Raw genomic sequence first — 15,480 nt, forward strand, 5'->3', positions numbered from 1 at the left:
TCATTTGAAAATGATTATTGATTTTCTACCATGATATTGATATGATTATTATTATGTAGTAGATATGACTAGGCTAGTAGTCCACATTGGAAGTGCAACATATGAAAGGAGCTACGGGTTCATCACAATGTGAAGCTACCAATGAACATAGTATAGTAGATTTACATTAAGTATGGTCTCTCATAATATTTAATCCTATTGATTTCTTGATGCATGCTGAGTGAATGGATGAGTTAAATAAATGATCATGGATGTTTATATATCTTTACCGAGGGCAGGTATGGTAATTCCCTTTGGGGATTAGCAGATCATCAGATGTGATGGTTAGATGGTTTCTCCATCCACTGTTGGGAGGAACGTGTCCCCACTTGAGCGGGTGAGGGGTACCACTCCATCCATTATTATGAGTGTCATTTGGATTATCTTCATCCATTATTGGGAGGAATCCATCTCATGAAATATACCTCTCCATCCGTTGTTCGGAGAGTACATTATCGGGTGATGTACACCTTTGTTATTATGTATGTGTTGTATGTGGTCGATATATGATTTTGTTTATTATGTAAGAAATTATCATCTTTTTTTTTCATGAGTTTTATGATGAATCGATATATTATCATTTTATAAATATTAAATATTATTATTTTTATAAATATTAAATATTATTTTAATAATTATTTTGAGGTTCGAGCATGTGTTATTGTTGATATGTTTTTATTTTATATTTATTTTTAGAGTAATCAATTATTTTATAATAATTCAAAGCTCGACTAAAAAGGATTTGTGATCCTAGAAGATGTGATTTTTTGTAATTAATAAAATATTAATTATTATAAATATAATAATTTAAATTTAAAATAAATAACAAAATAAATTATGAATAATAAATTAGTGATTTATTATTCTTTTTATAAATCCACATCAAGAAAACTTGTAGTTGGTGGAACTATGCTTATCAAGATTGTGTACTCCATGGTGGGACCTACACCTAAAACTATGGTCTCTCTGGCCAACACCTGGCTTAAATCTTTTGTTTAGCTACAGAAGAAATCTATAGTTCCATTTGGCTCTATCCTTTGAGGTGCGAAACATCAACATCTTACTATCTTAGTTATAGAGGAAGTAAGGATTGGATATTTTGTGCAAACATCCAAAAGAAATCTCCAGGAGAGACTCGATCTGCGTGGTAAAAAATAGGAGCCTCGTCTGCCCTTGCCCAAGTCATGATGACAGAAAGTTATATATATATATATATATATATATAAAGAGGATATATTTTTTTATCCTTAATTAAATAGATTAAAAATTAAAAAGAAAGAAGGACATGGAAGTTTATATGTCCTTGCCTAATGATTGCCTAAGAGAAGTTGTATATAGTTAAAAAAAAGGTCTAAACAAAGAAAAAAATTGAAAGAGTCAAAAAAGACACAAAAGCTCGTTGATTATACTATTGATTTCTAGGTACAACTAATTAAAAAAAATCTATATTGCAAATAGTCCGCTTAAATGATGTGCTAGAGTTTTAATATAACCATATAAATATAATATGATAAGATAAAATAACTTTATCTTTATATAAAGTATTTACAAGTGTGGTAATCATCCAGTTCATCCAGAGGACATGACGCAAGTCAAGGGTAATCAAGTCTAAAATTATAGTCTAAGATATTAAAAAAAAAAAATCTTTTTATATGTCTATCTCATTTTATTTTTATTTTCTTAGATTAAATCTTATACAAGTAGTATTACTATTTGAGGAAGAATCACACTTGTAAATGATCATCTCTTTATTGTACTAATTGTATGTGATTACATCAATATTTTGAGTAAAAAGTTATTTTAATTTAAGATTTGATTTTTTTTAACGTTATGATATAATTTAGAGGGTCTTTGTTGGAATATATCATAATATTAAAGGGACTTGAGCTATAGATATGATGTTATAGATAATGAAACTATTTATAAGAAGATGATACTTTGATACTGATAACGGATAAGGAAGAAATAGTTGATTGTGAGGTGGTGGGAATATAGTGGAGAAAAGCTCTCACAGTCGTTGACATTTTCACTTGATACAATATCTCCACACTTGTACATAATGGACCACATCGTTATCTATATATAGGGGATAGAGGGTAATTTCTCTAGTACTATCACAATTATCTAGAAATATGTCTTTGCTCAATATATCCACATTCATTCTATATTTAATCAGGTCATAATTATCTAAATGATCTTTTAATATTATAATTAAATTCATATATTCTAATAAATTAGGTTTATTTTGAACCAATTAGATAGTTCTAAAAAGAAGGATGGAAAACCAAACATTTGACTAAGTTGATTTAGTTATTGGATTAGAAATTTTAAAATATACTTAATTAAATCCAATCTATTAGTTTCTAGATAATCGGAATAACAAATTGATTGAATCAAATTGGGATAATTTTAAAATGCTCAAAAAATAACAAACAAAATATTTGTTTTGGAGTTAACATCACTAAGATGTGGCCATCTTAAAGATTTTTAAATATACTCAATTAAATCTAAAGTTTCTAAAAGATCGGAATGACAAATTGGTTTAATCAAAAGAACAAAATACTCGTTCTCGCACTGCTGTCTTCACTTCTTCTCGCAGGTCGGAAGGCAAGAGGTGGCTCGGCGACCTGGAAACTCCCTCCAGGCCCACCCAAGCTCCCCGTCATCGGCCACCTCCACCTCTTGGGGAGCAGCTTGCTGCATCGCTTCCTTTGGGAACTCTCCAAGAAACATGGACCTCTCATGCACTTGAAACTTGGTCGAGTCCCCGTTGTCGTCGTGTCCTCGCCGGAGATGGCTAAGGAAGTGCTCAAGATACACGACCTTGAGTGCTGCAGTCGGCCTTCGCTCCTCTCCCTTTCCAAGTTTTCATACGGTCTCTCCGACGTCGCCTTCATCCCATACGGAGAACGATGGAGGCAGCTTCGGAAGTTCTGCACCGTCGAACTCTTCAGCACCAGGAAGATCAACTCTTTTAGGGACATAAGAAGAGAAGAGATGGAGCGAGTGACGAAACTGATATGTTCTCACGCTCGCGCTTCAACCACAGTCAACCTGAGCGAGTTTAGTTGATAGAAGAGTATATACTCATTTCTCAAAATGAACAATTCAACCACAAAAGTTATGAAATATAGTAACACACTTCTTTTCATCAAACAATAAATCACAAACTGAAGATATCACCAGATGTTTTAATTGCACAAATCGACACATATGACTGTCTTTATTCAATCTGATACTTTAACAGGAACATATTAGTACTAATCATTTAAATCACTTGTAAAGTATACAAGCGTATCATTTAAAATACTTAGACATATTACTACTTTAACATGCACAAGCAATTCAGGCTGTTGTTGCATCATATTTGGTGACCATGAGACAAAGAGCATACTCTCTATGTACAGTACCACCAGGGGCTTCCTCCATACTGATGTCCTCCTTCACCATTCCAGGTGGTAAATGCCAATCAAAGGAGTAGAGGAGGTTGGCAAGCACAAGTTCCACCATTAACATTCCAAGATTCTTACCGGGGCAGATCCTTCGACCTTCGCCAAATGGTATGAGCTTGAAATCCTGCCCGTTTGCCACCATGGAGTCATGCATGAACCTCTCTGGATCAAAGACATGAGGCCTCCCCCACGAATTGGGATCTCTTCCTATCGCCCAAGCATTCACATACATCCATGTTTTGGGTAGAATATCATAGCCATTTAGCTTAAAGTGCTGCATGGTTTCCCTAGGAAGTAGCAGCGGAGCGGGAGGGTGCAGCCTCATCGTCTCCTTGATGACACACTTCAAGAAATGAAGTTGGTGAAGGTCACTCTCCTCCACCTCCCCTTTGCTTCCGACACATCCTCTTACCTCGTCTTGTGCTCTCTTCATCAGCTCAGGTTGTCTGATGAGCTCCGCCATCGCCCACTCCACGGTTGCCGAGGATGTGTCCGTCCCACCAACGAAAATATCCTGCACTTGAGCTTGGTTATTATGAAAGAGAAAAGGCGTTAACAAGAACTGGATGGTGTGAAAAGGGTGGCATCAACTACCATGAGCACTCCTTTGATGTGGTCTTCTGTTAGACCCTCCTCATCCTTTTGCATGCGGAGCAAAGCATCTAAGACGTCTCCGTCCTCTTTACCTTGTTGCCTCAATCGATCTTGGTGGTAATCTATACGGCGTTGGTAGATGCTATCGAGTTTGAGATAGGCCCTTTCAAGTCTGGATCTCATCCCACTTAGCCTATCAACCCACCCCAACAATGGTAAGTAATCAGATAAAAACAAGCCAGTAACCACCGCTTGGGTTTCTCTGAGCATGTCGTGGAGTTGGATGTCGCCTCCATCGTCGAAGCCGGAGCCAAAGGCAGTTCTGCATGTCATATTGCAGGAAAGCGAGCGCAGCAACTCGCTCAGGTTGACCATGGTCGAAGCGCGAGCGTGAGAACATATCAGTTTCGTCACTCGCTCCATCTCTTCTTTTCTTATGTCCCTAAAAGAGTTGATCTTCCTGGCGCTGAAGAGTTCGACGGTGCAGAACTTCCGAAGCTGCCTCCATCGTTCTCCGTATGGGGTTAAGGAGACGTCGGAGAAACCGTATGAAAACTTGGAAAAGGAGAGGAGCGAAGGCCGACTGCAGCACTCAAGATCGTGTGTCTTGAGCACTTCCTTAGCCATCTCCGGCGAGGACACGACGACAACGGGGACTCGACCAAGTTTCAAGTGCATGAGAGGTCCATGTTTCTTGGAGAGTTCCCAAAGGGAGCGATGCAGCAAGCTGCTCCCCAAGAGGTGGAGGTGGCCGATGACGGGGAGCTTGGGTGGGCTTGGAGGGAGTTTCCAGGTCGCCGAGCCACCTCTCGCCTTCCGACCTGCGAGTAGAAGTGAAGACAGCAGTGCGAGAACAACGAGAAGAGAAGGGAGAGACGAGAGCAGGAGGGGAGGAACTGCCATGGTTGCGTTTTGTGATGGTAGCTCACTTATGTTGACAAGGGAATGGTAGGAGTGCCCGCTGATTTATAGTTGTGACACTACTGAGTTGATCTGTTTTCATATGAATTGCTCCACAACAAGTATTTTATTCTTTTAAGATTAATAAAAATAATAGATAAGATAATTATATATCCAACTAGCAAGAAAAATTAGATCAAAATTATCTTCCAATGGGAAAACCAACCTCCCAAGCAAACACCAATTTGTCACCAAAGAATCATGTGTTATTTTTTTGTTTTTTTTCAAAAGATGTTTCTTTAAATAGTTTTTTGTTTTCAATAATATTTCTTTAAATGGTTTTTTGCCTTCAATAATATTCGAATTAGGAGTATCATTTTGAAAAAAATTAAAATAGGGGACGCCTTTGGAAAAAATAAAAACTTGGAAGCTTTCTCATAGAAATCCCCCAGGCATCACTATTGGCCTATGATTTCATAATTACGAGGATTAGGTCCCATAGTAAGCTCTTGTCATTAGGATCTTCTTATAATTGACTGATCAATTAATTGAACTATATATTTAATGAAATATCATTAATAAAAAAATATCCAAAAATATGTAAAGAACTTAAATTAATTATAAATTATCAGGATTATTATCAAATAGGATTTTTTTAGAATAATTTTTATTTGTAAATTATAATTCTAATAAAGTAAAGCTTTGATCTTCTTCTAATCTAAATGCTCGTTCCATCCCCCCCCCCCCCCCCGCCCCCCCCCCCCCCAACCTTTTTTTTGTCCTATTACATAAGAATGCATTATTGGGTGATAAGTTTTGATTCACATGCGTTGCGGACTAGGAAACATGTAAATCCTTTCTTTATATGCATTGCTTGGGCAAGGACAAAAGAAGCCTCTACTTTCGTCTAAAAACATGCACAGACAAATGTCATTTGATCGAGTCTCTATAGTAAATCATTTCATTTGGATATTTGCACAAAACATCCATCATCTGATGGATGAAGAATAGATGTCATATGATGGATGTGAGTTGCAATGTACATGTCCAATGTTTTACAAGTTAATGGATAAAGCCAGTTGGAACTCTCATATTTCTATGCTTGGCCGGACTAATAAGATGAAGAAAGGTGTTGGGGTTTATATTTTGTTTATCATTTTTAGTGTATTTTAAAATTATCCTAATTTGGTTCAACCAATTTGTCATTCTGATTTTCCAGAAATTTTAGATTCAATTAAGTATATTTTCCACATATTAGTGGTGAAAACTCAAAAACAAATATTTTGTTGATTATTTTTTTAGCATTTCAAAATTATCTCAATTTGGTTCAACCAATATGTTATTCCGATTTTCTAGAAACTAATAGATTGGATTCAATTAAATATATTTTTAAATTTCTAATCCAATATATTAGAATATTTGAAGTTATTTAGATAACTAAAAGATCATTTAAATAATTATGACCTGATTAAACATAGAATGAATGAGGATACTTTGAGAAGAGAAATATCTCTAGATAATTATGAGAATACTCGATATATGTGATTTGAAATTACCATCTATCCCCTATATATAGATAAGGGTCCATGTTGTATAAGTGTGTGGAGAAATTGTATCAAATGAAAAATGTGAGTGACTATCAAGTGAAAATGTAAGTGACTGTGAGGGCTTTTTTCCACTATATTCCTACCACCTCACAATCAGCTATTCCTTTCTTATCAGTTATCTATCAGTATCAAAGAATCTTCTTCTTATAAATAGTATTAGAGTCTATAACATTATATCTATAACTCGTTCCTTTAACATTATGATATATTCGAACAAAGCCCTTCTAAACTATATCATAACCTTAAAAACAAAAAAGTTTTACCATACATTAAAATAAATCTTTAAATGTTTTAATCAAAATGTTGATGTAATATGATAGAATTAGTACAATAAAGGGAGGATCATATATGAGTGTGACCCTTCCTCAAATAGTAATCTAATCTAAGACGGCAAGAATAAATCCAGATAAACATATAAAAAGTTTTATTAATTTTTTAAATATCTTAAGCTATAATTTTAGACTTGATTACCATAGACTTGGGTGCTATAGAACTATGTGATCTCTAATTAGATATCACAACTATAAATACTTTATACAAAGATAAAGTTATTTTATCTTATCATATTATATTTATATTGTTATATTAAAACTCTAGCACATTATCTGAGTAAGTTATTTATAATATAAATTTTTTTATTATTAGTTGTACCTAGAAATCAATGGTAGTATTATAATCAGTAAGTGTCCTTTTGTCTCTTTCTTTCTTTCAATTATTTTCTTTGTTTAGACCTTTTCTTTGTCCTGTATATATAATTTCTCTTAGGAAATCATTAGACAAGGACATATAAACTTGCTTGTCCTTCTTTCTTTTTAATTTTTAATCTATTTAATTAAGGACAAGAAAACATATCCTCTTTATATATATATTTATATGTACCTTTCTTTCTACCATCAAGCCATGACTTGGGCAAAAAAAAAAGAGCCATCTACTTTTGACAACACAGGTTGAGTATCTTCTGGAGATTTCTTTTAGATGTTTGCACAAAATATCTAATCCTTGATGAAGTATTATTACTTCCTCTAACGACAGATGTGGTCTGATAACTGTGAGATGCCTTAATAGATGATGTTTCACATGCCAAAGGATAAAATGCAATTGGAACTATAGATTTCTTTTGTAGGTGGACAAAAGATTTAAGCAAGGTGTTGGCCAAGGCTTTTATGATCATAATTTTAGTTGTAGGTCCCTGAGTATAGGTATTGAATCTTAATAAGCATAATTTCACAAACCACCAATAAGGTAGATTGAGAATTCTTGACCACTGGAGAAGGTCTTTATCAAGGTACCATTGATTGTACTTTAGCATATAAGTTAAATTGAAAGAATACAATAAAACCTTAACAAGAAGCTTGTATGGAGGAACCCATTTTCTCATAGAAATCATCCACTTATTTGATAAGGTCGAGTGATAGCTTGCACTTAAATTATTTTAATTTTTATAAGAATATATATTCTTCTCAACTTATTTGTTCTATTTTAATTAAATTCAATTATTTTAACAAAAGCTCAAGTCAAAGTCAATCGTATATTTCAATCCTCCATCGGTCTTCATATGACATGAATCCCATGTTGAAGCGACTACATATAAACTTAATAAAGGAGTGTGTGTCTTAAATACTTCTATGGCTAGTTCCGTTAAGAAGATGACTATAATAGAAACCTTATAATTGATCTCATATAATAAGAAATTTAATTTTTGCTTGAGTACATGTGAGTAGGATAACTTAAGTATCTTATAATTAATTTCATATAATGAGAAATTTAATTTTCCACTACCGACTTAGGTGAGAGTTGTTGAACTACATTAATCGTTTTTAAGTATCTTATTGATTGTTGATTATTGATCTTTAGTTTTTTTGTTTTTGTTTTTGACTTTTAATTTTTCTTCTCTCTCTCACCTTAACACTAGTGAATATTTATTTTAATATTATTTATTCTATAATCAAACAACTCTGAGTTAATTTTTTATTATTGTAACTATATGTGAGTTTACATATTGTAATCCAAGCCCCTTTAACATTAATTTTCTAATCAACAAAATATTAATCACAATAAATCTCACTTTTTTCATAGAAAGATCAAATTTTATTATAGTGCTAGTTTGTACAGTATAAACCATGCTTCAAGCAGCACAAATAGACCCAGCTAATTTTATCTATATTAAAAAAAAATTGGTAGAATTTGACATCAAATCTACTTGGCAAAGATTTTGATAATTTATCTTAAGATCTTGAATTTAAATCCTATCTTTATTATTTATTCTTTTAAAAAAGAATAATAGATGCATGCGAATAAGGTAGCAAATGATTACTGCGAATACATCAAAGAATTTACACTCAATATTCTTAATATAGTTCCAAAGAAAACAAGAGGATTCTCCTCGTTCAAAATTTTGATTATGATCTCTGCATAACATTCCACTACCAATCTTGATAGTCCAAGTTGATAGCATATTTCAACATAATTTTTGTCCTCATCAGTTTGATAGCATGCTTGCTGCACGCGGAAGTTGATAGCATATTCATAGGCCAAATGGCTTTCCATCGGAGAATGCATCTCCGGCAATTGAGCTCCAATCATATGAGGAAGTGCCATGCTTGTGCTTTGCGATGGTTTCCTAGTTATTTATAGCTGCATCTCACGCTCAAGAACGAAAGGCCGTGGTAAATGGGGCCTGGAGGGGAGATTGCATGGTCTTGTTTTCATTTTCTTTTTCACAAGATTTTAAGATGACGGAGGGAGTAGGGCAGAATAATTGATTGAACATTGTCTTAAATTTTCTTCGAACCAAAAAAAAGTCAACCTATAAAGCATAATTAATTGGTCATGATTATGATCAGAGTCAGCCAGTATGAGTCTAATTAGTGGATCAATTGATAACATAATATATTTTCAATAAATATTAGAAATAATAAAATATATCTATCAACTTCAAAAATCCATCACATTCCATTATCAACTCGATAAACCTATCAACTTAAAAAAAAAAAATTCCATCAAGTAAACTTAGAGTATTCCTAATTTAATTCAAAATATTTTATTTTGGTCAGAATCTCAGCATCACATTCCATTATCAATCTTGATATTCCAGGTCAGCTTTTATAGTCATCGAGTTGATAGAATGCTCCAGTCTCACTAATTTCTTCAAAAATGTAATCAAACATATGAATAAGTTTCTTCAAAAATGATTTGATCTATAAATAGGTGTATCCACCAATTAATGATGGCAATATAAAAATAAATAAATGTATTGTTGTCTCATAAATTGTGGAAGATTTTATATATTGTGTCTTTTTTTTTAATCAATGAATAATATCCAGTGGCAGGACAGTAATCCGGCAAAAGTTTTCTCTCTCAAAATTGGAGGCACAATTATCATTCTTTGATCCTATTTAACCCCTTCAAATTGGTCAGATTTTATTTTTTTTTACCTTTATACTAACGTTACATACTTAGGACATTACTTGCGGGAGGGGAAAAAGGATCGTCAGATTTTTTGTTTTTGACCTTTATACTAACGTTACATAGGACATTACTTGCGGGAGGGAAAGAAGGATCTCCACGACCATCTTTTTGTCCTAATGTATTATATTCATAGTTCAAATGCCTTTTGGAGAAGACATCTCTAGGATGTTCTATCCTTGTTTAACAAAACAACGCATATGCTGCTTGTGAGTTGCCTTCACACATTTTTCATGTTTCACAAGCCAACGAACGCAAAGCAATTCTATCTCATGTTTATGTTGAATCATAGATTGACCAATGAGAAGGCCAAGTTGTTTATGATCATCACTGTTGCATGGACACCTCATTTTTCTGGATGTAGGCTCCGCTGTGATCTGGACGCATCGGCATACGTATAATCTTAATGATCAATGGAAGCACAGTGCCACAAAACGCCAAATAATTCTTAAAACTAAATAAATAAAATTTTAAGATAAATCATGTTGGTTAGTGGAGAATCGATAGAAGGAGAGAGAAAATAAATGTCAGTTATATAATGATAATTTTAGAATTTTAGAGAATATCATAATGTACTTTACAAATTTTAAAAAAATTTATTAGTATCACACAAATATTGAAATATTAATGCTACCTCAGTGTGTAGCATCATCATTTGAGTATTTTGCAATGTAGTATTCGGGTCAAATATGATTTTAAAAAATTATCAATCATTAATTTATATTTAAAATATGATTGCACTCTCAATATATATTTAAAACATGTTTTCAAATGCACCATTAATCATTATCTATCTCAATTTCTCGCTAAGTGATTGTTCATATGACAAAGGATAAGGGGGTAAATGAGTACGAGCGAGTCTAGGTCAAACGGTTCCTTTGAGGGTAATACAACTGTTGGTGGGGCTTGGTTTCTTCTTAGAGATGACGATGGATGTTGGTTGCATGTAGGCGTTGTTTTATCAACGAAGAAAGCTGTTGTTGCAATAACCTTTATGTCATCAGGAAAGGAGTGAAGGATAGATCCTCTTGGAAGCTGTTAAATGTAACCAGGGATATTTATTTTTTTAATACAAATTTACTATTTTTAATATAATGTATGTGTGTATGAAAAGTAACCAATGCACCAATTGGTGTTAGCAAATTATATTAGATATAACAGGGATAATTGTATTTGAAACAGTCACAAATCATATCACGTGTGTTTATGTTGGTGTATTTCTTGGATTATACGTGTGCTATATATATATATATATATATATATATATATAGGAATTACGTGTTGGTATGAAATTATGGAAAACAAAGCCATTCATTCTATCTCTATCTACTTCAATAATGTTCTTTCCACTCCTCCATCAACTTCGTAGGCTTTTCTTTACTGAATTGTTTTGCTTTTTCATCGGTACAAACTCACTCCATTTGTTTTCCTTTTATTCTCGAATGTTGCATTTTCTACTCACTCTTATTTCTGTTATCAGACTATTTGTTACGTTATCGAATCGTAATATTTGGGAGATTCTAAAAAAGGAATGAGATCTCATTCTTTTAAGTCTCCAATCTTTTGTTTGCCATATAGATATGACTTTCCATCCATATCCATAATATAACATAATAGTATAATACATGTAATATCATTAAATTTAAATCATCTGATGATGATTATAAGGCATTATTAGTCATCATCCCAACATCATCCTAATGATCTTTATAGATGATTACTTCATTTGCATCAAATTCGTTATTTGAGTTTGCCATTATTTATGATTATCGCTTGTGTCAAAGCGAGTAATTTTACTTTCAAAATTCAACTAAAATTCAAAAACCTAGTAATCGTAATCTAACTCACATCCAATGTAGAATTGATCAGATAAGGATATGTTGATTAAAATTTTATCCAAAGATGTCCAAAAATAGGTCAAGTATGCACATTGATGAATACCATGCTCAATCCACCTTCATATGGTAATCAAGAGTGTATCCCTCTATGTCCTGTCCAAAACTGATTGATATGCCGCTACATCACAGTGATATATACCCTAACAGCTTCAGTTCAAGTTATCACTCGACTTTAACAACTTAGTGGATGATTTTGAGAGAAAATGGGTTCCTCCATTCAAGCTTTTTGTTAAGGTTTTATTGAATTATTTCCAACGTACAATTAATACGTTGATAAAGACCTTCTCCCGATGTAATCATCGATAATGTCCTTTAATATCAATTAATTAGTATAAATAATGTATTACCTTATTATTAACTTTTATATTATGTATTATAGTTAAGGAAATAATTAAATTTGGTTTTTGTATAAATTAGAAATTTTACTAATCAATTAAATTATTAATTGATTTATTTCTTAATGAGTGATTTGATTTTTAGGAAATAAATAGTTTACATTCTATTTGTGTGAAGTATAAGAAATGAATATTATATTTCTCTAAAAAAATAAAAATAAATTAAAAATAAGAATTAAATTATTACTTTCCTTTTGGAAAGATCTCATCTTCTCTTATATAAAGGAGACTACTCTTCTCTCAAAACATAATAATGGGAGAATTAAGGAGTGGACTACCCGAGAAGATAATATTGAGGAAAGGATATCTAAGGAGAGGTATGATCGTTTCTTTTTTTAACTAGCTTTGATTTATATTTTGAAATCTTGATGTTGAGATTGTTATAATTTTTTATGCATAATGATGTTTTAATTTCAAAATTCATGATTAGTAAATAATGATAATTATTTTATGATGTTAGAATGATTATTTGATTTATATTGATCTCTTAAGCTTAAGTGAATTTTAATATTGATTTAATTATTAAAATTTTATTTTAAAATTAGCATAATAGTTTTAATTTATTTAATTAGATATATCTATGTTTCAAGAATTATGTGTGAATTTCTATAATGTAATTAGTTTTAAATTTAAGATTATGAATTTAAAGTTTTAATTAATGGATTTGAGTTATTCTTTAATGATTTTAAATATTAAAATTTAATTTGATAAGAGGAGTCTAATTGGGTTCTGACTTGAGTCAAGTTGATCGATCAAATCGAATTGACTCATCCAATGTGATCATGCACGACCTAGCTTATGTGACCAAGTATGACCTAGCTCATATGGCTCGACATAACTCAATATATGTGGCCGGGTAGGAGCCAGCCCATATGGTATATACAATCCAACCCGTGTGACCAGACATGACTCAACCCATGTGACTAGATACGATCCAATTCATATGACCATATATGACCTAACCCGTGTGGTAAGGTACAACCCAACTATGTGGCTAGGCATGACCCAACCTATGTGGCTAGGTACGATCCAGTTCATTTGGTCATGTATGACCTAACCCATGTGATAAGGTATGATCCAACCATATGACTAGTAATGGGCCACTCATGTGATTAGGTACGATCCAGTCCATGTGATCATGTATAACCCAACTCATATGGTAAGGTACGACCTAACCATGTGGCTAGGCATGGGCCAACTTATGCGGCTAGGTACGACCTAGTCTATGTGGTCAGATACAACCTCAACTCATGTATATATGTATGACCAACTCGTAAGCCAAGCATGACCTAGTTCAATGGTAAGACTCAGCCCAATTTATAAGTAAGGCTTAGCCTAGTCCATGATGTTAAGCTTATCCAACTATACGATTGACATTAAAAATATCATCGCTCCTTTTATATAACCTATCGTACCTCAACTCAACATATTACTTGGAACATGCATATGCAACGTATGTGCTCATCCAAGACTCAAGTGGGTTGGTTTAGTTTGGGTTAGCGCTATACGACATAGTCTGATTTTCTCTCTCTATTGGTTTGAGCTTGTTAATTGATTAAATTAGATAGGTTTGATCAGTTAAAACCAGTTTATGGTAATTCCAAACTAATTTGACTAGTTCAAACCTATTTGACCGAGATCAATCAAATTTAAATTAGATCAGTCTAGGATGATTCTAGATCGAATTTATAGGTTGATTATGGATTATTGAAAGATTGATGTTTCATGCATTTATAGTTTAATAAATTTAAATATTTTATCTAAAGATATCATTTGAAAATGATTATTGGTTTTCTACTATGATATTGATATAATTATTATTATGTAGTAGATATGACTAGGCTAGTAGTCCACGTTAGAAGTGCAACATATGAAAGGAGCTACGAGCTCATCACAATGCGAAGCTACTAATGAACATAGTATAGTAGATTTACATCAAGTATGGTCTCTCATAATATTTAATCCTATTGATTTCTTGATGCATGCTGAGTGAATGGATGAGTTAAATAAATGATCATGGATGTTTATATATCTTTACCGAGGGCAGGTATGGCAATTCCCTTTGGGGATTAGCAGGCCATCAGATGTGATGGTTAGACGGTTTCTCCATCCGCTGTTGGGAGGAACGTGTCCCCACTTAAGCAAGTGAGGGGTACCACTCCATCCGTTATTAGGAGTGTCATATGGATTACCTCCATCCATTTGTTGGGAGGAACGTGTCCCCACTTAAGCAGGTGAGGGGTACCACTCCATCCGTTATTAGGAGTGTCATATGGATTACCTTCGGCCATTGTTGGGAGGAATCCATCTCATGGAATATGCCTCTTCATTCGTTGTTGGGAGAGTACACTATCGGGTGATGTACACCTTTGTTATTATATGTGTTGTATGTGATCGATGTATGATTTTATTTATTACGTAAGAAATTATCATCTTTTTTTTTTCATCAGTTTTATGACGAATCGATATATTATCATTTTTATTGAATTATTATTATTTTATAAATATTAAATATTATTTTAATATTTATTTTGAGGTTCGTATGAGCATGTGTTATTGTTGATATGTTTTTATTTTATATTTATTTTTATAGTAATCAACTATTTTGTAATAATTCAAAGCTTGGTAGAAAAGATTATGTGATCCTATAAGATGTGATCTTTTTGTAATTAATAAAATATTAATTATTATAAAGATAATAATTTAAATTTAAAATAAATAACAAAATAAATTATGAATAATAAATTATTGATTTATTATTCTTTTTATAAATCCACATCAAGAATACTTGGTGGAACTATGCTTACCAAGATTCTGTACTCCATGGTGGGACCTACACCTAAAACTATGGTCTCTCTAGCTAACACCTGGCATAATTCTTTTGTCCAGCTATAGAAGAAATCTATAGTTCCATTTGGCTCTATTATTTGAGGTGCGAAACATCAACATCTTAGTATCTTAGTTATAGAGGAAGGATTGGATATTTTGTGCAAGCATCCAAAAGGAATCTCCAGGAGAGACTCTTGTGCCCTTGCCCAAGTCATGATGGTAGAAAGTTATATATATATATATATATATATATATATATATATATATATATAATATTATTATTTTTTTTATTGAATTATTA

The 15,480-nt window shown here is 32.7% G+C and overlaps 1 protein-coding gene across 1 annotated transcript; it reads right to left on the reverse strand.

Moving 5' to 3' along the window:
• Nucleotides 1–3,284: 3,284 nt before the first annotated feature.
• LOC135632850 (cytochrome P450 71A1-like) lies at nt 3,285–5,277 on the reverse strand. Its single transcript, XM_065141683.1, has 2 exons — nt 4,086–5,277; nt 3,285–4,005 (listed from the first exon to the last, which is right to left on the reverse strand). The coding sequence occupies exons 1-2, from the start codon at nt 4,986–4,988 to the stop codon at nt 3,385–3,387; spliced, it is 1,524 nt and encodes a 507-aa protein (XP_064997755.1). The 5' UTR covers nt 4,989–5,277; the 3' UTR covers nt 3,285–3,384.
• Between the last annotated feature and the right edge of the window lie 10,203 nt (nt 5,278–15,480).

The sequence above is a fragment of the Musa acuminata genome, chromosome BXJ3-3 (assembly GCF_036884655.1).
Source record: "Musa acuminata AAA Group cultivar baxijiao chromosome BXJ3-3, Cavendish_Baxijiao_AAA, whole genome shotgun sequence".
NCBI lineage: Eukaryota > Viridiplantae > Streptophyta > Magnoliopsida > Zingiberales > Musaceae > Musa > Musa acuminata.